This window comes from Eublepharis macularius, chromosome 1 (genome assembly GCF_028583425.1).
Source record: "Eublepharis macularius isolate TG4126 chromosome 1, MPM_Emac_v1.0, whole genome shotgun sequence".
NCBI lineage: Eukaryota > Metazoa > Chordata > Lepidosauria > Squamata > Eublepharidae > Eublepharis > Eublepharis macularius.
In genome coordinates this window covers 192,552,556-192,574,882 of record NC_072790.1, presented here as the reverse complement: position 1 = coordinate 192,574,882, position 22,327 = coordinate 192,552,556, and the positions used below count along the sequence as shown (strand labels likewise).

The 22,327-nt window shown below is 43.0% G+C and overlaps 1 protein-coding gene across 4 annotated transcripts in view; it reads right to left on the bottom strand.

Annotated features, from left to right (window-relative positions):
* The window catches only part of PACC1 (proton activated chloride channel 1), a 36,647-nt gene extending 16,769 nt beyond the window's left edge, over nucleotides 1-19,878 (bottom strand). The window contains exons 1-5 of one of the 4 annotated variants that reach the window (XM_055001005.1): nucleotides 19,816-19,878; nucleotides 11,935-12,025; nucleotides 11,134-11,331; nucleotides 6,646-6,800; nucleotides 5,058-5,200 (exon numbers count right to left, since the gene is read on the bottom strand). In XM_055001005.1, coding sequence (XP_054856980.1) covers nucleotides 5,058-5,200; nucleotides 6,646-6,800; nucleotides 11,134-11,331; nucleotides 11,935-12,013 — 575 coding nt within the window. In that variant the 5' untranslated portion in view covers nucleotides 12,014-12,025; nucleotides 19,816-19,878. Of the gene's footprint in view, nucleotides 1-5,057; nucleotides 5,201-6,645; nucleotides 6,801-11,133; nucleotides 11,332-11,934; nucleotides 12,026-19,570 lie in introns of those variants that run through there. The other 3 variants (XM_055000997.1, XM_055001014.1, XM_055001023.1) reach the window with 3 other exon arrangements.
* Between the last annotated feature and the right edge of the window lie 2,449 nt (nucleotides 19,879-22,327).

Below are 22,327 nucleotides of genomic sequence, written 5' to 3'. Positions count from 1 at the left end.
GATGGTGCTGGGGGATTTCAATGCCCTTGTAGATGATGCCACCTTGATACAGGCTACGGACCTGGTGTCAGCCATGGCAACACTGGGACTCTCCCAGTTTGTATCGGCACCCACACATGAAGCAGGCCACATGCTAGACCTGATCTTCGGGATGGGATTGGATGTGGTTCTGGATAAAGTAGAGTTGGTGCCATGGTCAGACCACGCAGTTGTGAAGGCCTGGGCTGGGCGTGCCCCCCCCCCTGCAAGGGCGGTGAGCAAATTTATGCTCATCCGTGGAGACTTATGGACCCAATTGGGTTCCAGAATGCTCTGCGGGAACCAATGCTCCATGGTGGTTCATTAGATGAGCTAGCGGAGGGCTGGTAAGTCCGGCTCTCTGAGGCCATCGATGAAATCACCCCCCGTCGTCCTCTTTGCTGCCGGAATCGCCGGGCTCCTTGGTATTTGGAGGAGCTGCGGTGACAGAAACGGCAGCTGAGACGACTTGAGCGCGTGTGGTGGCGATCTCGTGACGAGGAAGCAAGAACATCTTATAGGCTGTTTATGAGGTCCTATGAGATGGCGGTGAAAGCTGTGAAGAAAGAGTATTATGCAGCTTCCATCGCATCAGCTAGCTCACGCCCGGCTAAATTATTTAATGTGGTCCGTTCATTGGTCTCCCAATCAGGTGGAGACCATCAAAAGCTGAATTCGGATATAAGCTGTGAGGTTTTTGCGAGCTTTTTTACTGATAAGATCTTGCTTCTCCACCGCAACTTACCAGCCACACTTGATACGGTAAATGAACTAGAGGCCCCTTGGCCATCTCTGGGACCCATATTAGATCATTTCAGCCCTCTTTTCGGGGAAGAAGTGGACAGGATCCTGCAGGTGGTACGGCCTACCAGGTGCCCCTTGGACCTGCGCCCGTCATGGCTGGTGAAAGCCAGTGTTGACGGGTTTCGGGATTCCTTGGAGGCGATTATAAACCTGTCCTTGAGCTCTGGGGTTTTTCCCAAGACGCTGAAGGAAGCTGTGGTACGGCCTCTTCTGAAGAAATCATCATTAGATCCTGCCAACCTGCTCAATTACCGACCGGTTTCCAACCGTTTCCGGGGAAGGTGATTGAGCGGGCGGCAGAAAAGTAACTGCAGAATTTCCTGAAGGAGACCTCGGCCCTAGATCCCTTCCAGTCTGGTTTCCGCCCGGGACATGGGGTCGAGACATTGCTGGTCGCCCTCACGGATGATCTCTGCAGACATCTGGATCAGGGCGGATCAGCACTGCTGATTTTACTGGATCTGTCAGCAGCGTTTGATACGGTCGATCACGAGCTTTTGACCCACCACCTTGCTGATGTGGGGATCCAGGGGACAGCACTGCAGTGGCTGGCCTCCTTTCTCCATGATCGGGGACAGAGGGTGGCGCTTGGGGAGAGAGTGTCATCTCGTAGGCCACTGGTATGTGGTGTGCCACAGGGAGCGATACTCTCTCCATTATTATTTAATATCTATATGCGCCCCCTCGCCCGGCTGGTGCGGAGTTTCGGGCTTGGGTGTCACCAATACGCGGATGACACCCAGCTTTATCTGTTGTTGGACGGGCAGCCTGGATTGACCCCTGATGCCCTGGAGTGTGTTTTTGAGGCTGTGGCTGGTTGGTTGAGACAAAATCAGCTGAAATTGAATCCCATGAAGACGGAGGTTCTGTATGTGAGTCGTGGGGGGATGGCTTCGGGACCCTGGCTTCGTACACTTGATGGGGCAGCACTTACACTGGCCCCGAGAGTTAGGAGCCTGGGAGTGATTCTGGATTCCTCTCTGAAGATGGAGGACCAGATCACTGCAATTGCCAGGTCTTCCTTTTATTGTCTTCGGCAGGCCAGGCAGCTTGCCCCTTATTTATCTCCCCGCAACTTGACTACAGTGGTCCAAGCAATGGTCACCTCTAGGTTGGATTACTGTAACGTGCTCTATGCTGGGCTTCCCATGGGCCTGATCCAGTGGTTACAGCTGGTACAGAATGCAGCAGCGCGGGTCATTGCTGGAGCACCGGTGTGGGAGCATATTACACCGGTGCTACGCCAGCTGCATTGGCTGCCAGTGGAGTACCGAATCAGGTTCAAAGTTTTGGTGTTAATCTACAAAGCTCTATGCGGACTGGGACCGACGTATGTGCGGGGCCGTCTCTCACCGTATGAGCCCTGGAGGACTCTCCGATCTGGTGGAAAGCATCTTTTAAGTGTCCCTGGCCCTAGGGAGGCCCGCCTGGCGTTGACCAGGGCCACGGCCTTTTCGGTCCTGGCCCCGGCCTGGTGGAATGCTCTGTCTTGCGAGACTAGGGCCCGGCAAGATTTGCTTGCATTTCGCCGGGCCTGTAAGACAGAGCTATTCTGCCAGGCATATGGCTGACACCGGGCGCTGCCCCCCCTGTGTGTGGGGGGGTTAAACCATTGCTCCTATGTGAACACAGTTGCTGTTGCCACACTCATTACCACTGCATGTATTTGCTCTGGTAGAACCGCTGTGCGGTAAAAGCGCTGTACCGTTTAATGCTTTTAAATGTTTTTAATGGTATGTGATATTTGTATTTTGTTATCCGCCTTGAGCCTGCAAAAGCGGAGAGGGCGGAATATAAATATAATAAATTAAATTAAATTAAATTCTTAGATTTGGACTCTTTTTCTTCTTCCATCACAAGTAATAGTGAACAAGGTTAAATTGACTCAGATGACTCGGGGGCCCATCCTGGGATAGGCAAGTGTTGGAAGATGGAAGGTGATAGGTATATAACTTAATCAGTCATTTGTTAGAAAAATAAATAAGATTTTGAGAACATGGCTTGTGTTTTTTAGCTGTGGCTGCTGATATAGCATAGCAACAACAGAGCTTCCATATGACAGGTTTCTCTGCATTTTCACTGCCCCGACCTCTGGCAACAACCCCCTCTCCATGCATTGGGGGCATTTTCTGGTTCTCTTTTAAGTTGGCAGTTGACACAGTGCTATAACATTGTCTTTGTCTGATTCTCTTATTTTAATGAAAGCTGGGAAATAAAAGTAAATTTCTGTTGCCTCCTGCTGCAGAGATACAAGGGGAATGACATATCTCTGCAGCAAGAGGGGTACAGACATTTTTAATGGAAGTGGGAATACCTGACAACATTTGTCGTAATACTGTAATTTTAAAAAATGGCATTTAAATATTTTTAAAAAGCTCTTCCATGGTAGTGTAAGGAATGAGGCAGGGAAAATTGTGCTGATATAAGCAAGACCAGGAAGATACAGACTTTCCCATCTATATAGGTGCCACCCCACCTTTGCTGTGAATATTTCCCAAAACACTGCAGCAGAGCAGGTTTGGGGAAGATTGCAGAAAGACAGGGAATATCAGGAGGTGCACAGGTATACCACAATACAATGTGGAAGCACGGAGGGTAGGGGTGGGGACGCATTCTACTAGCTGGGGCAAACAACTCATGTGTAAGAGACCTAACAAGCCCACATTTGACTGACAGTAGAGAGAGACAATTATCACCAAAGACATTTTTCAAAACTCAGCAATAAGAAAATAAAAGTTAAAAAATACACAAAATAGTGTAGGAGAATAGGGTTGCATTACTTGTCACTAGTGACAGCACACGTATTGTCCAATATATGTCCATGATTTCAATAGTTTAAGTATCTGTAATATATTTACAATCACAACAGAAACAATACAAGCAATTTCCTCCCCCATCAAAATATCTATATGCTTCTGTATGGGGAAGAGACCATTTCTCCAGTAACAGAAACACTTCGTTGATGATAGACATTAAAACCTGACCAACAATTGAATCATAGCTGTGCACTATAAAAGACATCTGGAAAGGTCTTTTTAAATACTACTGCCAAGTGGAACTTTTATATTTCCATGCAAGTTACTTATGCTAGGAAGCTTCTGATAGAAATGTGCTTAAGCAGAAATGAATGCTTCCATCAACTGTTTCCACATTGCAAGAGCTTTCAGCTCCATTACCAGGCTGGTGGGACACTTAATTATGCAGTGATACTTCATTTTGAAAAGCCTTTCCATACAGGCTAATTATAGGTTACCACAGCAGCCAATGTGGAAACCCCAAAAAAGAGGATGTGTGTATTTAGAAGTATGATTCACACTAAGCTTCATTTGGAAAGCTTCTAAGCAGCCAATTACAAAGAATTCATTTAGAGGCAACATCTTACAGAATGCTGAGTTAAAGACTCATTTTGCAGCCTGTCGAAACATATTGCACACTGCTTTATTTCCTAGAGGGATGGAATTTCTTCATGCAGGCTTACTTATGGTGCAAATGAAATGGTGCACATCAAAGATGTGCTTCTCCAGAATGATTCAAAGGCAGCCACTAACTCCGTGGCTGGTTACATTAATCAGTGTTAAATTGAGGCTGGCAAAACAAAGGGCATTTCTTTGCTACAGGCTTCAAGTGGTTTAATATCATTTCTTCTCCTTAAGAAACTCCTGGAATAGCAGTTTGGGAAGGGATATCCCTAGCACAGAATGTTCAGCACTATCACCAACTTACTATTCCCATGATGTTCTTAGGAACATCATGACAGTTAAACCAGTATAAATGATATTACTCTGTAGAGTCAATATTCCCAAAGAAGAAGAATCCTTTTTTTTTTTTGCTTGCACAACTTACTATGCCAACTCCATAAACCACAACATCACACCCCATCTGAAACAGCCTGCAAGAAACAGCATGCCTGCAGGTGGCAGATCAGCATGCTGGACACACCAACACAAAGTTTCACAGTTTTCTACCAGGAAGTGTCTTTTTTGTGTAGGAAATGTGTGAATTAGAGAGATACATTTCAGTTTATCACCCCAATTCAGTAAGGGACAGCCATGTTCCCCCAGCTTAGGCAACTGCAAATTTGCAACCCCATCTGCACTGCAATGTCCACTAAGTCCTAGTGAACTGGCTAGATGTATCTTGATGTTGATGAGAATGGAGACCCCAGAACACACACTAACTGTGCTCAGCTGGAACCAGGCCTTCGTGTTTTTATTGGATAGAAAACATGACTATACCTTTTGAGGAATTCTTGGAAAGAGAAAAAGAGAAGATAGTCTATGGCACTGAAATCCTGGTCCGTCTCATTTAGGTGGAACTGCATGAACACCAGTTCTCGTTTCTTCACTTCACGAGGTCCTTGGACAATCACAGCATGTTTCTATGAGCACAAAGAGCAGAGAAAACACATATAAGGAGTTGGCAAAAGGAAATCTTTGCCTCCTAGTCAGTTTATCACTAAATCAAGCCAGAACAAAGACACTTGCTTGGGTCTAAAATAAACATAACCCCTTCCCCCATATACCTAAACCTTTTAACATGCAGTGTCACTTCCTGTTAAAAACAGCGCAAAAAGATGTCATTTGCCAGACTTTCCATATAACCAGGGTTTTCCTAAGAAAGTACTGACACTCTAAGCAAAAGACTTGGGAAATCAGAGAGCTTGCTTGAGCAATGGAACTCCAGGGAAGAGAAATGATACTTAGTATTTATTAAGAGCATTTCAAGTGCTCAAATCATTCCACATTTATTTCCTGGTAATGCTTATCACAGTTCTCTAAGGTAAGCTGGTATTATCATCTACATATTACAGCTGGGCACCAAAGCTGTGAAAAAAGAGGCTTCAGTGTTGACATACCTGATGGCTAAACAGTTCCTGCAGTAACCATATACATAATAGAAAAATCAACTTGCTGTGGAAGAGAAAGAATCAGTTTCCCATTTCAGCCTGAATTCCACCAAACCCGCAGGATCAATCTGAACAGAGTCCACAGCGGGGCAGACAAACCATGTATTGCAGGGAGTAATGGTGCTATTGAACCATTCTTCTTTCATTTCAAGGGTTCCATCTCTCTCCAGCCTATGAGACCACTACCATCACTTCAAAAGCTCCAACAGGTAAGGGTGCCATACCTTTGTCTTCAAACACAGGTCTGTCCTGGGGACAGAGATGTCTCTTAAAGAGCTACAGAGCTGAGTGAAATGTGCTAAATAGCTTTTCTCCCAGCCAGGCTCTGTTCCAGTATTGGAGCTCATGTAGATGATGTTAAGAGTGGTGGGCAACGGGGGGAGAGGAGTCAGCATTCCTGCCTGTGTACTAAAGAGACACCCCACACCCTCTTCTGCATGTAACTGGGGCAGACTTATGCTTTTACGCTTGTGGGTCTGCCACCCTCATGTGCAGTATTCTTAAGTCAGCCTCATTGTTAGGCAAATGTAGACATAAGTAAGTCAATTTTACATATGCATCAAGAAGGTGACATGGTGTACCCCGATCTCATCAGAAGCTAAGCAGGGCCAGTACTTAGATGGAGTGCAGAGGAAGGCAATGGCAAACCACCTCTGCTTCTCTTTGCCTTGAAAACCCTTTGCTGGAGTTACTCTAAGTTGGTTGAGACTTGATGGTACATACATATGTAACATATGCATCAGTAAAGAAGTTTTATCTGCTTCACTGTATTTACATCACAGTAGTAACTGAGCATGAATAGAAACAAACTTGCCAAGGGTATTTCAAACATCTTGGCAAAGGAAAAAACAAAACAAAAAACAAAGTCAGCGATGTTTCACAGCAGCCGCATTACAGTTCTTCACTTGAAACATTACCGTGGTTTCATTAGTAAAGGGATCTGTGTAGTTGACTCTCTCAGTAATGCATTCAATTTCTCCTGGCAGACCCGGGTTGACTAAAGGCAGAATATAATCATAGTAATGATGCTTACAGGCCAGCAGTTCAGCCTGACCTGGGTAGATGGCAATGCCTGTGGTGGGGATAAACAATGGAAGAAGAGCATTACATTTCTCATGAACTGGGCTAACCACAGGTCTTTGTAACTATCACACACACAAACAACCACACACAGTAAACGTTACACAGTATGTGCTACAAAATTCTGAACAGGTAGAATCTGAGGCTAGAATTGGGGACTTCTAGGTGTCAAAGCCATGTTAGACATGACCTTTGGGAGAGGCCACACTGGTCAATGATACAGCACATGCTTTGCACACCAATGTCCAAAATTTAATCCCCAACTGTAATGATTTCAAGAAATGGGTGCATGCGTCTTTAAATGTTTGGTGAGATAGGTGAAGAGTGGGGGTGAAAGAGAGAGATGAGTGAGTGATATGATTGGTTGATGACAGAGTGGGCGGAGTGAAGGCGGTTTTCAGTTACTGAGGGAGAAAAAAAAAGTTAGGGCAAGAGAGGCAAGCTGTGTGCAGCCTGAGTGTGTTCATGTATTTGTGAGGGAAAGGCAACCTGAGTGGAAGCCTGAACTGAGTGTGTCTGTGAGACTATATATTCATTCTATTTGAAGCAGGCAAACTGTGTGTGCACCTGAGAGAGAAAGAATTGAGAGTGAAAAGAAAACAGGCTAGCTGTGTGCTGTCTGAGGAGTTCTCTGTGAGAGAAATATAGAGCCTAGAGAAAGAGGCTAACTGTGTGTGAAGCCTTACAAGAGATCTGTGTGAATGAGTTTGGATGAAGCAACTAGAAGAACTAAGAACGACTTTTATGTAACCAATACGCTTCTTAAAAAAATAAACTTTGTTTTGTTATATCCCAGAGTTATCTCCCATTCCTATCCTCAGGGTCACATAGAACCACGAAGGAGCCTGACGCTCAAACACGTTACAAAAGGGAAAACTTAAATAAAACATTTTGGAATAATATATTCCTGGTGGCAGCAAACTACCCAGAGGGTGTAAGGGGGAGATTTAAAGCAAAATCCACCCTAAAGAAAGTACAGGTCATAACACCAACATCTCAGGATCTTGTGGAATAGGTCAGGATCCAGATAGCCAGCACCAGACCAGGCAAAGCCAACAGTACTGGGCTAGGTAAACTAAAGACCCGATATAGAACAAGGAAGGCTGTATGCTTCAGCCTCTCCAGACAGATGATGACACAATTTTAAAAACAGATCCCATGGCAGCATTACTTTTTCAGGGTTACCTATTTTCTCTGCTCCTCTCCCTAACTTTCTTCATCTTTTAAGAAAAATCTTAAATAACAAAGAAAAAAATGTGGCTGTGCTGGTTTTAGATCCCAGGTAAAAGTGCAAGACACTAGCAAAATCCACCAGTTGAGGACAGATGGCAGCTCTTTTTATTTACCAAACTATTTGTTCTCCTTTAGTCTGCAAAATGACACTAAAGGATTTATGACTAGGGCACCTCAAGGACCATCTTATCCAACGTGAGCCTGACCATGTGATCAGGTCATCTGGAAAAGCCCTCTACATCCCAAGGCCTTCAGAGATTTATGGGCAGCATCAACTCTGTGGAATTCCCTCCCCCACAAAGCTCTTCTGCCACCACCTTTTTACAAAATGGTGAAAACCATTCTATTTAGAAGAGCTTTTAGCTCGACAGTCTTCATTTTGCCTCTGCTGTGTGCTGTTTTGTTTGGTTTTATCCTGCTGGCATTTAGTATTTTAATATTTTGTCTATTTTGTTATTATACGGATTGCTTTTGTAAGATGAGTTGGGGCTCTTTTTTGGACTGAAAAGCAGGGTTATACGTAGTAGAATTTTTTTAAAAAAGTAAAAATGAGCATATTAATGACCCACTTCCCAGGGTTGTTACGTACATTAAAATGCTATAGAAATAATAAATAATTGTAGCAATGTTTATGGAGACATACTTGATTGTGACGGACTGCATGTTTGAAACAGCCTGGAAATGCTGTACACACTGCTGCAAGACAATTAAGGGTTAACCCCCTCACAGAAACAGACAGCTTTGAATGGCGGGCTACTCCAAGGGATCTGATTGGGTAGCATGAGCTGAAAAGAGAAGGGTCTTTTTTCAGTCCTAGCAGAGAGAGAAATCAAGTGAGAAGGATTGAGGAACAGAATCCTAACAGAGAGAGCAGTTTTAACACCGGCAGGAGAACTGGGGAAATTTGGCAAGAAGGTTTGGGAAGTGAGTGCAGACTCCCAAATGGGCCAAGACAAAGAGGATAGATCTTCTAAGGAAAGGAGATTTTCCCTACCCAGTCAAATAGGGAAGTAGTTCTAGAAAGTGAAGAGATCCCTGGCTGGTGTGATTGGAAACTGCCTGTGGAGACCTTCAGATTCAGCTAATGACTGAAAGAAAGCACTGGTGTGTGGTGGGAGGAGGCTTTGGATACCTGAAAGTGGGTACCAGCATTCCTAATTCCAAAAGTGACAGAGAATACTAAAAGAAAGTATATTAGAGCATTTGGGGGGAAACCAAGGGAAGAAAAGCCTCAACACATAAGCATTTAAGCATCTGTGGGCAGCATAAGAACTGAAGTCTGTGTATATTCTGATTTTACTTCAGAGATATATTTGTTGAATTACCTCATAAATTTTCAACCCCTGATTTCACCTGACTTTTCCCTTCCAAAACAAATAAACTAGTTAGTGTTTTTTTTTTAATTTTAAAAACATCTCTGGTGCCATTTCTGCTGTTTAAGGATGAGGGACCATCATAATGATACAAAAATACATACACCTGTCTGCTTCTCCATTATCAGGCCATGGACAATCTTATAAAATGTATGGACCAGAAAGTTTGTGTGTTTGACCAGGACTTCTCCATCACTAGCCACAGAGCTCCTGTCTGCCACAGCTTCCACTCTGCTCTTGCAGGGGCTCTGGATTGCAGCTATCAGCTTTGACTTTTATATAACTTTAAGGCTCATATTGCACAGACCCTTGGATGGCATAGTTCTGAAGATCCATTCTGTTTCTTAGTTGTGCAGGAATGGCAGGAGAACAACATGGTGTCCTCCTATCCTGCAGTATCAACCTGTGATGGTCAATAGTACAAAAAGCTGCTGAACTGGAGAATCAAGATGGATGTCCTTCCCCAGTCTCTCTCCTGCAAGTTATTCACTAGGGCAACCTATCTCAAACCACAGCCAGAGGCCAGATTCAAATGAATTTTTAAAATCTGGTTCAACCCACAGCTAATAAGTTATTGCCGGCTCATTCATTCTGACTGAAAAAAGCAAGATGAGAATACATTTATAGTTTCTCAGTGCGAGGGGGGAATCAAGGGAAAATCTGAAACACCAAAACTTAAGCATTTTAAAGTACCATTTATTTCGGTGTCATTTATTTTGGTGTGACAGCCAGCTTGGTGTAGTGGTTAAAAGCAGCAGGACTCTAATCTTGAGAAATTGATTTGATTCCTCACTCCTCCGCTTGAAGCCAGCTGGGTGACCTTGGGCCAGTCACAGCTCTCTCAGCCCTGCCCACTTCACAAGGTGATTGTTGTGAGGTTAATAATAACGCACTTTGTAAACTGTTCTAAGTGAGTGTTGTCTTGAAGGGTGGTATATAAATTGAATGTTGTTGTTGTTGTTGTTAAAGTTAAGCACGTGACTTAACCGATGTTGCAGCCACACATGCCGTGTGAGGCTAGGTAAGATGGCATTAGGACTTCAGGATATGAAAAGCAGTTTGTAGTACGTTATGGACGGGAAGAGGAAAATAATAGCAAGCTTGTGTTCCTTGTAACATTTAATTCTGCCCTTCAAGTTCTACATAAAAGGTGTGCCCACACACAACACATAAACTGTGTTCACTGTCATGGCTTTAACCCAAGGGACCTCTAACAGAATTTTCAGCACCACAAAAGTACAGCTCCCAGGATTCCTTGGGGAAAATGACAACTGGTTTACAGGTGCAGTGCTTAAGTGTACACACATGGAGCGTAAGCCCTGCAACCCAACATAATACTAACCTGAGAAATGTTATGCTCAACCAACAGACACATGTTAATTTGTTGATATTTATAGAGCAGTTTCAGAGGTTGTCTTGTTTTCCCCAAAACATCATCATCATCATCAAAACATCATCGTCATCATCACATTCAATTTATATACCGCCCTTCAGGACAACTTAATGCCCACTCAGAGCGGTTTACAAAGTATGTCATTATTATCCCCACAACAAAACACCCTGTGAGGTGGGTAGGGCTGAGAGAGCTGTGACTGACCCAAGGCCACCCAGCTGGCTTCAAGAGGAGGAGTAGGGAATCAAACCTGGCTCTCCAGATTAGAGTCCCGCGCTCTTAACCATTATGTCAAACTGGCTCTGTGATTTAGCTTCTTGTCTTACCAGGAGCATCATAAAAAGGCACCTCCTTGTAAGAGACGGACATCACTGGATGCTTGAGCTTTTCTTGGAAGTCAGCAATGGTTTGGTAGACAAGGAAAACGGCAACAGCCATAAGCAGAAGATAAATGAAGAGGAGAATTACTGAGAAGACATTCTTCAGGCAGGACTTGCTGAAACGCACTGAAGGGCTGTTGCTGTCTAGGAATAAAACATGCACCTGAGTCAGAATTTCAACAGTTCCCCTGTTTAAAAAGCGAGAACCATTGTGGGGAGATGCCAACCTGCTTTCATCTTTAAAACTCTTCAGAAGAGCCTTTGGCTCTTTAAGATGATTGCTTTTTGCATGGCCTTGAATTTTAAAGCATTTCCCCCCTGTTGGTTAAGTTTGTTGTTTTTAGAATTACCCACCATGGGTCCCACTGATCTGGGAAAAAGGCAGACTTTAAATGTTTTCAAGAAACAAAAAGAAAAATATTCATGAAAAGCAGGATAGAGAGTAGTCCATCAGAGGAACAACATGCTTTCAATGCCCAATTGTTGCTGGTCCATCACAGCCAGAATGTATTCAACAGAGGATCTGCCACACCTCATTAAGTCATTCTGTAACCTGCTCCTTCCTGCAAGTGTTTCTGTTATTCTGTCGTGTCTACTGCCTGCTGGCCCCAGAAAAGTGACATTATCTTGCTTGTCTCCTGACAAGACAAAGAAACACACCTCAGGGCACTCATTTTATCACTCATGGTACTAATTTCATCATATACCTTCACTGATTACTTGGAACCCTTAGATCAGGCGCCTCACCTGGAAGAATAGTTGAGCTGGTATCTTCTTCATCTACTTCTTCTGTTCCTGCCACCAGATCTGCAGGTACTTGCTCCATATCTTCATTAAGCTTCAAACATAAAATACAGAACTATCACTGTGTGGCTGAGTGGGCACAGCACTGCATTTCCACACATCCAACTTCTGTCATTTGCTTGGTGAGGGAACTTGGGCAAGTAATTCTCACTCAGGCCAAACGACATATGCTTACATGGAGGATGCTTGAAACCGCCACCATGTCAAGCAGTTCCTGGAGTCCCCATGCCAATGCTAACCACCAACAATGTCTAGCAGTAACATGAAGATGCTCCCATAAACAAGAGTGATCCATCTACTGAACTGGTCTACAAGTTCAGATGCTGTACAGAGAAGTTTCCTCATGGAAGAATAATCAAGAGGCTTTGATTGCCTTCTCCTGGATTAAAAAGTCTATTTGTTGAAGTTCTGAATTCTCCCTGTGACTGGCAGCCAGGGACAGGGTTTCCTATGCTACATTGCTGTTATATGGTGGAAAGCCCTCCACCATATAACACATAGCACCTACTTGAATTTCTGGAAAACAGTTTTATTTACCAGCACTTTTTGTGGGCTTTAACTATACATAATATTTAATAATCCTGATTATAGTTTGAGAGGGCATTTATTAGATGTAACTGTTTCATCTTTGATGTAAGCCTCATTGGCTACAAATCTGTACATAAATAAAATACACTTGTTGTGTGGGAATAACAGTGCTACACCTCAGACAATGATAAAAGAAAAGGTTGTTACCTGATTCTTTGGAATGGCATTATCTTTATTTATTTTGACATGAGATTAAAATCCCTTGAACCAAGTTTATAGAGGGACAAAGAATTAGGTGCTATTCTCAAGTGATCTGCACATGACAATGAACAAAGAAACCACTGATACTTCAGAAGAGAAAGCTTTGGGACAATAGCAACAAAAATGGAAGGTGGAGTTTGGTAGCTTGTCTAGAAAGGCTTGCCTAACTTAATGTGGCTACTAAATTGCTTACTTAAGGGCTAAATTGTAGATTTTTATGCATAAAGGAAAAACCTTCATACGTCCCTTGAACAGAGTATGGTGAGGACAGAGAAGTACTGATAAGATGGACATCAATAATTTTAAAAATAGACAAAAAAAAAAGACTTCCAATCAGAGGAGGAGGCTGACAAAGATTTGTTACACAAAATGAAAATGACACAGGTAGTCCCTGCTTCAGAAAGCTGTGTGGAGTTCCAAACATCAGTCACAAATGCCAGGTTTGCACCAGCACCTTAGCACACGGTACAAGCGGCTTCATGTCAATACACCGTCGCTCCAGAGCATTTCACTGTTCTGTAGTTTCAAATCAGTACAATGGCTTATACTGTAACTATTGCTGTATTCATTCTCCATGGTGTGTGTATCTTCAGCAGTGTCGGTGCTTAGGCTGCACTCCTTTTGAAGATGTGAAGCCCTTTCACTCCCATTCCCTCTGCTTTCTGCAGCACCAAAAGGAGTAGAAAAGGCACAATCAAGTCCCAGAAACCCATTTAATTGGCTCAGAAGCACTTCCAGTTTCACACAGACTGACCTCACTCACTTACTAGCACATCATCTTGCCATACAAGGCCACTAGAACACAGGAATGGGGATTACAGCCTCGACTCAAGACTCGTACAGCAAACTCCAGAAACCGTATTCATTTTACTTTGCTTAAAAAATATAGAGACTTGGACCCAGTAAAACATTGTCATGGGTCTCCACTTCCCTCCCTCCTGCTGCAGTCCCAAATGCTGTTCCGCAGGAGCCACATTTCAAGTGGCACTGGGTGGCAGCAGGAGACAGGAGGCAAGAAAGCTGTACTCTGTGGGTATTTAAACTTCTGTCCAGGGAAACACTTCACTGGATTCAATATGGTGGTGGGAGACAAGGTTCTGGACCTCATGATTATAGAAGATAATAGATCAAGTCATTATATGATGCTAAACATTGAAAATCTAGGAAGGCAGGGAGTTTGGTTACTTTTTTACTCAGGATAGCTCATCACAGCCATCTATGCTCATCTATTCTTGGTAACCATGCATAGGCTGATATCCCCTCCCTTCCTCCCCTTCCTCCCACGGAAAAGAAAAAGATAGAAATGAATCTAGTTTATGCAGATCACCAGACTGCTGCTGGTTGAGGAACATTCTGTGCATAAAGAGAAATCTTGCTGCTTCTTAATGTGTTAATCCAGCATAAATTCTGTTTGATTTCCACTTGCTGCAAAATGAACAGCAATCACATCCACAGGTCATTGTTTCATTATACTTTAGCTCAGTGTCCCCCAACAACATGCCACTAAACACCTTTCAAAGCAGCAGTGCAGATCAGATGCTTCCTTGCTTTACCATGCAACACCCAGGGCCCCCAATCTGCCAGGACATTTTTGTCAATGTCACCAACTTGTCACATCTGATAGACATGGTCCTTACATGTTGCCCATCACTTAATCCCAGAGCTGAAGGAATATAACTGAAGTCATGTCACACTCAGCACCCTTTTCCTTATTTCCTCTACATTCCTATTTCTCTGAGATTTCTCAAGTACTCCTACAGATCATAGAAATGACATTTTTTCTTCCATTCCTTAACCATAATTGTCAGGATTATTTTTCCAATAAAAAAATCTTTGTTTAAACTTGATTTCCCCAAAATATCAGGAGTTTGCAGAAGGGCCTTAGAATTCAAGCTGAGGGGCATACTTGGCTACATCAAACAAAGCCCCAGGACCTATAAACAAGTGCTAGTTTGGTTTTAAAAGGGTTGAGGTCAACAAAAGTTTCTAAGATGGAGAGCAAATACTAGCAGGGCAGAGAACACAAAACAAGAGACTAAAATAGAGTCAGTATAACACTGAAGGAACAGATAACATGACAGATTGGCAGGAATCTATGATGAGTAGACACACACCCAGTGCTCTTGAGTGATATATACTGCTGCTAGACTGCAACACTAGAGTCTGCATGTTGGAGACTGAATGTTTGAATGTTCACCTGTGTAAAACTCCACCACAACATCTGGCATGTCTTGGACTCTTTGCCCTGACTTTCTAAGCTCCATACAGGCAAGGAAAGAAAAACGATTGTGTAATAGTAAGCATCTATATGCAACTTACAGTGCTCAAAGTGTTTTATATACACTTGTAAAGTAGGCCTTGCAGATGAAAGACAGAGGCTGGGATAAAGTGGCTTGTCGAAGACCACTCAGTGAGATCGTGGTTGAGATACGATGTGAACCAGTGGCCCTCTAGCTAGGGTTGACAATCTCCAGATGGGCATACAAAAAGGAGAATCACAGTGCAAGAGCTATTATAGAAACAGAAAACCCTGTGATAACCTAATAATAATTTTGAATAAAGTAATCTAACAAATTTAACGGTCTGTGTGTTCTTTATATAAATACTTGAATATACATGAATTATATTTACATAATATGTTTTATCAGACATTCATGGAAAGTGAGAGATTCTCAAAAGATACAAACAAAAACAAAATTTTAAGGCTGAACAAATAAAGCAATATATGATTAACGATTGTCTTATAGGCAGCATTTCCACTCCTGATGGCTGTAACATGAGAAATCGGGGAAAGAGCTGAAGTACAACTTTTTTGAGTAGGAGTGAGGAGACCTGGGTGTTTTTGGTATTGAGGAGCATTCACTCACATAAGCCAAGCACAAGTTGACTACCTGAGTAAGAACAAAACCCGGGTAACAAGGAACAGATACATATTACTTGGAGAATGAAGTCAGGATTCAAGAAACTCCTAGCACAAAGCGCCTGAGACATTCAGTGAAGTTTGCAAAATAGTCAAATCAGCACAACCAACTAGGATACAAACTGGGCAATGAGCCAAGAGATTAAAGAAAGCAGGCAATGAAACCATTACATGCCTGCTCCTGGATCACTTCAGAGTTGCCCCTTTTCTCCTCCCCCATATGAGTCCTCACACCGACCCCCCTTGTTTGAATTTTGCTTCTGGGTTTTGGCTTACAGTTCAATATCGAAAAACAAGAATTTTAAAATCTGTTTTCTTCTCTCCCTATCCACATCTTCTCTCAAGACCCCATTTATTTTATTTTTGTCTTCTTATAACCTCAAAGTTGGTTTTATTCTTTTTAAAAAGAATCCAATAGCTGGATAAAAGAAAATCATTGTGGCCATACTATTTTCCGTTATGGAAAGTGTCCCTCTCTGTATGTTTCTCAATGTGAAGAGCAGAATTTTGATCAGTGGGATCTGACTGACAGCAGCTATTCCAGGCTCCTGGACTTTGTCACTTTCTTCAGCCTGAGTGGTAGGTCAAAAGGAACAGACTGTACATTTGAATTCAGCCAGAGAAACAAAACATATGAATAACAATAACATTTGATTTATATACTGCCCTTCAGGACAACTTAACACCCACTAAGAGCGGTTTAAAAAGTATGGGAGTGGGGAATCAAACCCAGTTCTCCAGACTAGCATCCTGCCACTCTTAACCACTACACCAAACTGGCTCTCATAGTTGTAACTGAACAAACATTGTCATAAGTGAAACATGCTGGCAGGCAGAAGCTGTCTTGGGCCTGTTCTGATGTTGCTGCTGGTACTTGCATTGTCTGTGTGTCTGCTTTCTTGCTACCTCTCAACCTGTGTTCTTACAAACGGACAGGTAATTACAACAAGATACCCTAAGCCTTCTGTGTGGTACAATTCTCCTTCCCTCTTGAGGAGATGACAGACAAGAGGCTCCCCTGCAGTTATGTTTATACTGTGGTTAAGCAGTTGTCAGAATTCACCCAGAGTTGTAAGCTATTTCATAATGAAAAGAAATCCCCCTGGTATAATCACTTTTGGACGCTGCCACAGGCAGACTACATACACTGATCAGATGGCTTTTCGGTGTATCACAGGCACTAAAAAAAGTAATGCTGGGAAAAATTGAAGGCAGCAAGAAAAGAGGAAGACCCAACATGAGATGACTTAACTCAATAAAGGAAGCCATGGCCATCTGTTTACAGGACCTGAGCAAGGGTGTTAATGATAGGACACTTTGGCAGTAAGTAATTCATAGGATCACCACAGGTTGAAAGGTGCTTGATAGCACATAACACACTATTCTGCTTAGGATGGCACTGTGAGTAAAAAAAAAAATGGTTACAGCTTGCCTAAATCTATGCCTTAGGAGACCCCAGGTTTTCAGCTCTCAGCTTCTTTGCTGCTTACACACTCTCCGTTATTGCTCTCAAGATAATTCTTTTTAACTTTTAACATTCAATTTATATACTGCCCTTCAGGACAACTTAATGTCCACTCAGAGTGGTTTATAAAGTATGCTATTATCATCCCCTCAACAATCACCTTGTGAGGTGGGTGGGCCTGAGAGCGCTCTGGAAGAGCTGTGACTGACCCAAGGTCACCCAGCTGGCTTCAAGGGGAGGAGTGGGGAATCAAACCCAGTTTTCCAGATTAGAGTCCTATCACTCTTAATCACTGAGCTGCAATAGCAGTTATTACTTTTCTCTTCTTGATGTTCCGCTGTAATCCTGCTTTGGCACTTTCTCCTTCAACCATCAGTACTTGTTTCAAGCCTTTACACTGTCTAAGTTAATTGAAATAAATGGCCTTATAAGTGTATAACTCTGATTAGGATAGCAATGTCAGTCTTCTGTTTGCAATATTCACTTCATTTGTAGCCCACCTTTCTGGCTGAGACTCAAGACTGATTACAGAATTAGACAATGCAAGGAAGGCAGGATAGCACACACACAGCAAGCAATGCAATAACACTGCATCACAAAACAGAGAACAATGAAATAAGATCATCGAAATACATCCAACAAAAATTCCCATTTTTAAAGCTGCCTAAATTTTTTCCTGTTAGTGAGGTAGAGGAAAAACAGGCGTGGCTCTTTGCTGGGGGTGGGGGCGTGGTTCACGGAAGCAGCAAATGGAAGCCAGCAAATACATTGGCTGATGCTGTGGCACTCAAGACTGGTTAGATAACTGGAAAGAATAGGAGGAGCTGTGTTCAGATCTCTGCTGTGAGGATGAAATGGTGGGAGGCACCCCATGCAACTAAGCAACATGGGGAGAATACTGGACTCCTTTCTAGGTCTATTGTAAGGCTACAGAGACAAAGTATGGGAATCACTTGGAAAACATGAAGCATACTGTAAAAATTGAATTCTTCATTAATGAACATGAAAACAGACTCTTCATTAACAAACGTGAAAACAGAACCAGAAAACAGTATTTTATTCTGGATTACAACCCAGCAATATTTGTTAATGTTATCAGAGCCAAGATTAAGCTGGTAGCTTGCTTTCAAATGCAAGTAGTAGCCTTACTGCAGCTGTCAAGGAGAAACAAAGATAAGAGCAGTTCCAGTTGCTGGCACCCTGATATCCAAATTTGGTGCAACAAAACCCAGGCATTGTGACAGTATACTGTTACCAGCAATATAATAAAGTCCCCATGCCAAGAGCATATAGGACTTGCTACTTGCAAGATTTTGCTTCCAACACAAGGCATGCTTAACTTTCCTCCACTCCATGCCAGTTTTTTCTTTTCCTTTTTCATTCATTGAATGAACAAATACATGTATTTGTTCAGTGCATTTTTATTTCACCCTTTCTCTAAGGGTAGCATCGATGCTGCTTTCTTCCCCATTTTTCCTCACAACAACCCTGTAAGATCAGTCAGACTGAGAAAGAGAGAGCACACAACTGGCCCAAGGTCACCCAGCGAGTTTCATGGCAAACTTCCAGTTCCACCATACAGCTAGGCACCAAAACTCTCAAGAGCAACTCTTGTGTGAGAAACTGGAGCATGCCCCAGACATTTTTTTAAAAGTCGCACAGGAGACACAACAAAACAATTAGAGCTGTGTTAAAAATAAAGATGTGCACCGGCGACCCGATTAACTTTCTGTGCTGCAAAGGAGAGCTCTGTAAATGAGGGACTAGGAGAGAGCGGGGCTTAACATAAGATGAAAGCGAGACCGACGTGTTGGATTACAAACTGGGGGGAGAATCGGATGCTCGACACAATTAGGAGCCCATCCGCTCCGACGAGCTTCTAAGGGAACACTCTGCTTACCTGCATTCATTATTAATTGCCTAACAGACGAGTTAATTGAAACGCTACTGAGTATTTGGCGGAGTTTTGCGCTCCCATTTCAGAAATTCAAACCGCTACAGAAAAATGCCTGCATACTTGGGGGGAGGGGGCGCACAAACTCCTGTTCAGACCGCCTGGTCCTATGCATGTTTAGATGTCTTTCTGAAGACTCCTTATTGCCAAGTAAATGCGCATAGGATTGCAGCCTTACTCCGTATACTGCTTCTGCTGCGAACAGTACTTTCTTTAGGGCTTCATTTCTAGGTAGTTGGGCGCGCAACAGATAGGACGGCAAGAGACCCGGCTTGCAAGTGAAGCTACAGCCGCAGAGCACTTTCCGGTACACGATAAAGTTGCTCAGCTCAGCAAACAATGAAGCGAGCACGATAATATGTAACGCCTCGCGCGACAGAGTCATAAAGGAAACTTTACTTCGCGACTACTTAAGCTCCAATAACTTTCCCTCCAGCCACTCTCCCAGTACCTCCTGGTAAGCTGTCGAGATTTCTTGTCTAATCATGGCATCTGCGAAGGAAATACGAGAAGAGCTGGGCGCCGCGACAAAGACCTGGGAGGTTAGTGCGAGAGTTGTGGGCTAAACTGAAGTCAATCCCGGAGAAGACTCAGAAGTTCCACAAACCCTTCGCGAAACGCGCAAGTTAACAGACCAGGAGGCGAACACAATGCTGCGCAAGCGCACATAGCTCTTTTTTTTCTTTCTCGAGATACCGTTAGCCTGCTCCATTTCACGGCTCTGCGAAGTCTTAATCACCGGTTATATTTACATGGGGCTGAACAAGCAGGGTCGGAGAGAATGGGACGCCGGGAAATGTAGTTTACCACACTGTGGAGGCCGCTGATGCATTAGTCCTAGAAATAGAAACCCGGTGAAGCCGTATCTGTTATCCGATCTCATCGGCCGTAGATAGTTAAAATCGTTTCCAATTAAAGGCGTTCTATCAGCATAATTAAAGTAAAAATACAAGCTGCTACATTTGATAATATAGGTATCCCGTTTATTAAAGAAATTTAATTATTAAGAGTTGGAAAAATTGCAAGTGTTGGTGGAATATTAGAAGAGGTATTCCTCTATCTTACAGAGGATACCTATTCTGAGACAACACTTGCTGTGTCACCTGTGGGTATCATCTCAAAATTCCTGAATGTTTTGATTCATCAGTTAAAACACATATGATTAATTAAAATTTCTTTGGTTGGGTGTCACTAATGTTAACAATATTCTTCTGGATCCAAGTTGCCTGGCTATTCCATCCTGTGATTGTAAGGCTGCCAATTCCAGACTGCAAAATTCCTGGAGACGGGTGGGGGATAGAGCCTAGAGAGCTTGGAATTTGGGAAAGGGAGAAACATCAGTAGAATATAATGCCATTGAGTTAGGGTTGCCAGGTCCAGGTTGGGAAATTCCTGGTGATTTGGGGGGTGGAGCCTGGAGAGGGCAGGGTTTGGGGAGGGACCTCAGTGGGCTATAATGCCATAGAGTTCTCCCTTCAAAGCAGTCATTTTGTCCCGGAGAAATGTTCTCTGTTGCCTGGAAATCAGTTGCAATTCCAGAAAATCTCCAGGTCCTACCAGAAGGTTGATAATAACCTATGTGCTTGCTTGGATTCAAGGTGGATCACAACATTTAACCATTTATGGAATGAAAAAGAACAAAATGTTGATTGGGCTTTGAATTCTGACGTTCTCTTGAGAAATAAAGCAGCAAATCAAATATGATAATCCATTGAAAGGAAGAGATTTTTCATCTCTAATTTCATTTGTTTTGCCACAACTATGTGGGGTAGAGCAATGGTCTTCAGCCCATGGTTTGGGACTCAGCTGGATTGTCGAGCCACAGCAGTTGGGTTCATCCTTATGGAGTTGCCATTATTCTTACTGTCTTTAGACCAATTTGGCCTTGGGGACCCTATTTGAGTAGAAAGGTGGCATACAAATGTTTTAAACAAATAAATACAACTGCTAATGTTCATGTGTAGAAAGGACAGGGACCATACTCCTGACTCTTTGCATGCACATTGAAAAAAAACAGCAGGATGACGAGCTGAAGTCACTTTAGGGTAAACTAGATTCCTCCATGGCTCCAACACTGGGTTTCTTCTTCCTACGATACATACCCCCTGGTGTTTCCTGCCCCTGTGGCCTGCCCATGATCCTAGCCTTGGCAGAAGTAAGGTGATAACCAACTCTGATGTAAGCTAACTGGCTCAGTGAGTCAAATGCTCAGGGGTTCCCAGGTATGGAAAGCCTGAAGGCTACTGAGGTAAGACAACAACAAAGTGGTTGTTGCTACAACATAGCAGGCATTCCTTGTTGATGAATCCAGCAAAGACTGCCAGATGCAGTCTGCCTCCAGCAGCATATTTTGGGGTACTATTCCAGAACAGCAAATTGTCAGTTATTCAGTGCATTATGATATTTTTAAAATTTAGGAAGAGGGGAGCATTTGAACTTTCTGCCTTAATCACCGAAATGGCTTAGGCCATCTGATTTCAGAACGGCCACCATCATTAAATAGAGTGAGACTTTCAAGTAATGCATTTTGATTGGCAGATTAATCAAATAACACTTTTTTTGCCCTGATCCAGCATGAGAGATCTGCATGCAGAAACAGGACTGATGAATTCACAGCCATGCCATCTCATCTGTTTAACTTCCCCATATGTTTCTATGATACTTTACTTTGAAATGCTGGCGTTTAACAACCGTACCTATTCTGGATTAGATGCTGCTGCGGTCATACCTGTGAAGCATGCTGCAGCAATGAAGTGTGTGTGCTGGTATGTATGGCATGTCAGCATTCTCATGGTTTTAGTATATAGATCCTATTGGGGTGTTACATGACAATCCAAATACACAAATTTGAAAGCACTTTTTTTAGCTTGTAAGAAAATGCATTTTAACATTTCAAACATACATACACCCAGACCTCTTGAAATTCACCTGCCATACCCCTTAAGATATACTTTAATAATGTTGTAATGTGAATGTTGTAATGTCACATTAAATGTGGAGTTAGTAGGAGAGATTAGGGTCTAAGCTTATTATACAATCCTAGAACTTCTCAGTGCTGAAGGCATCCTTGATACAACCATAAAGGCATCCTTGATACAACCATGTTCCAGTATTCTGGAACATGCGCAGACTGCCTTTCCCCTTCACACCAGACAAACACCACTGACAATCTTATCTCCCACACATCAGGCATGCGACAGAACGGCTT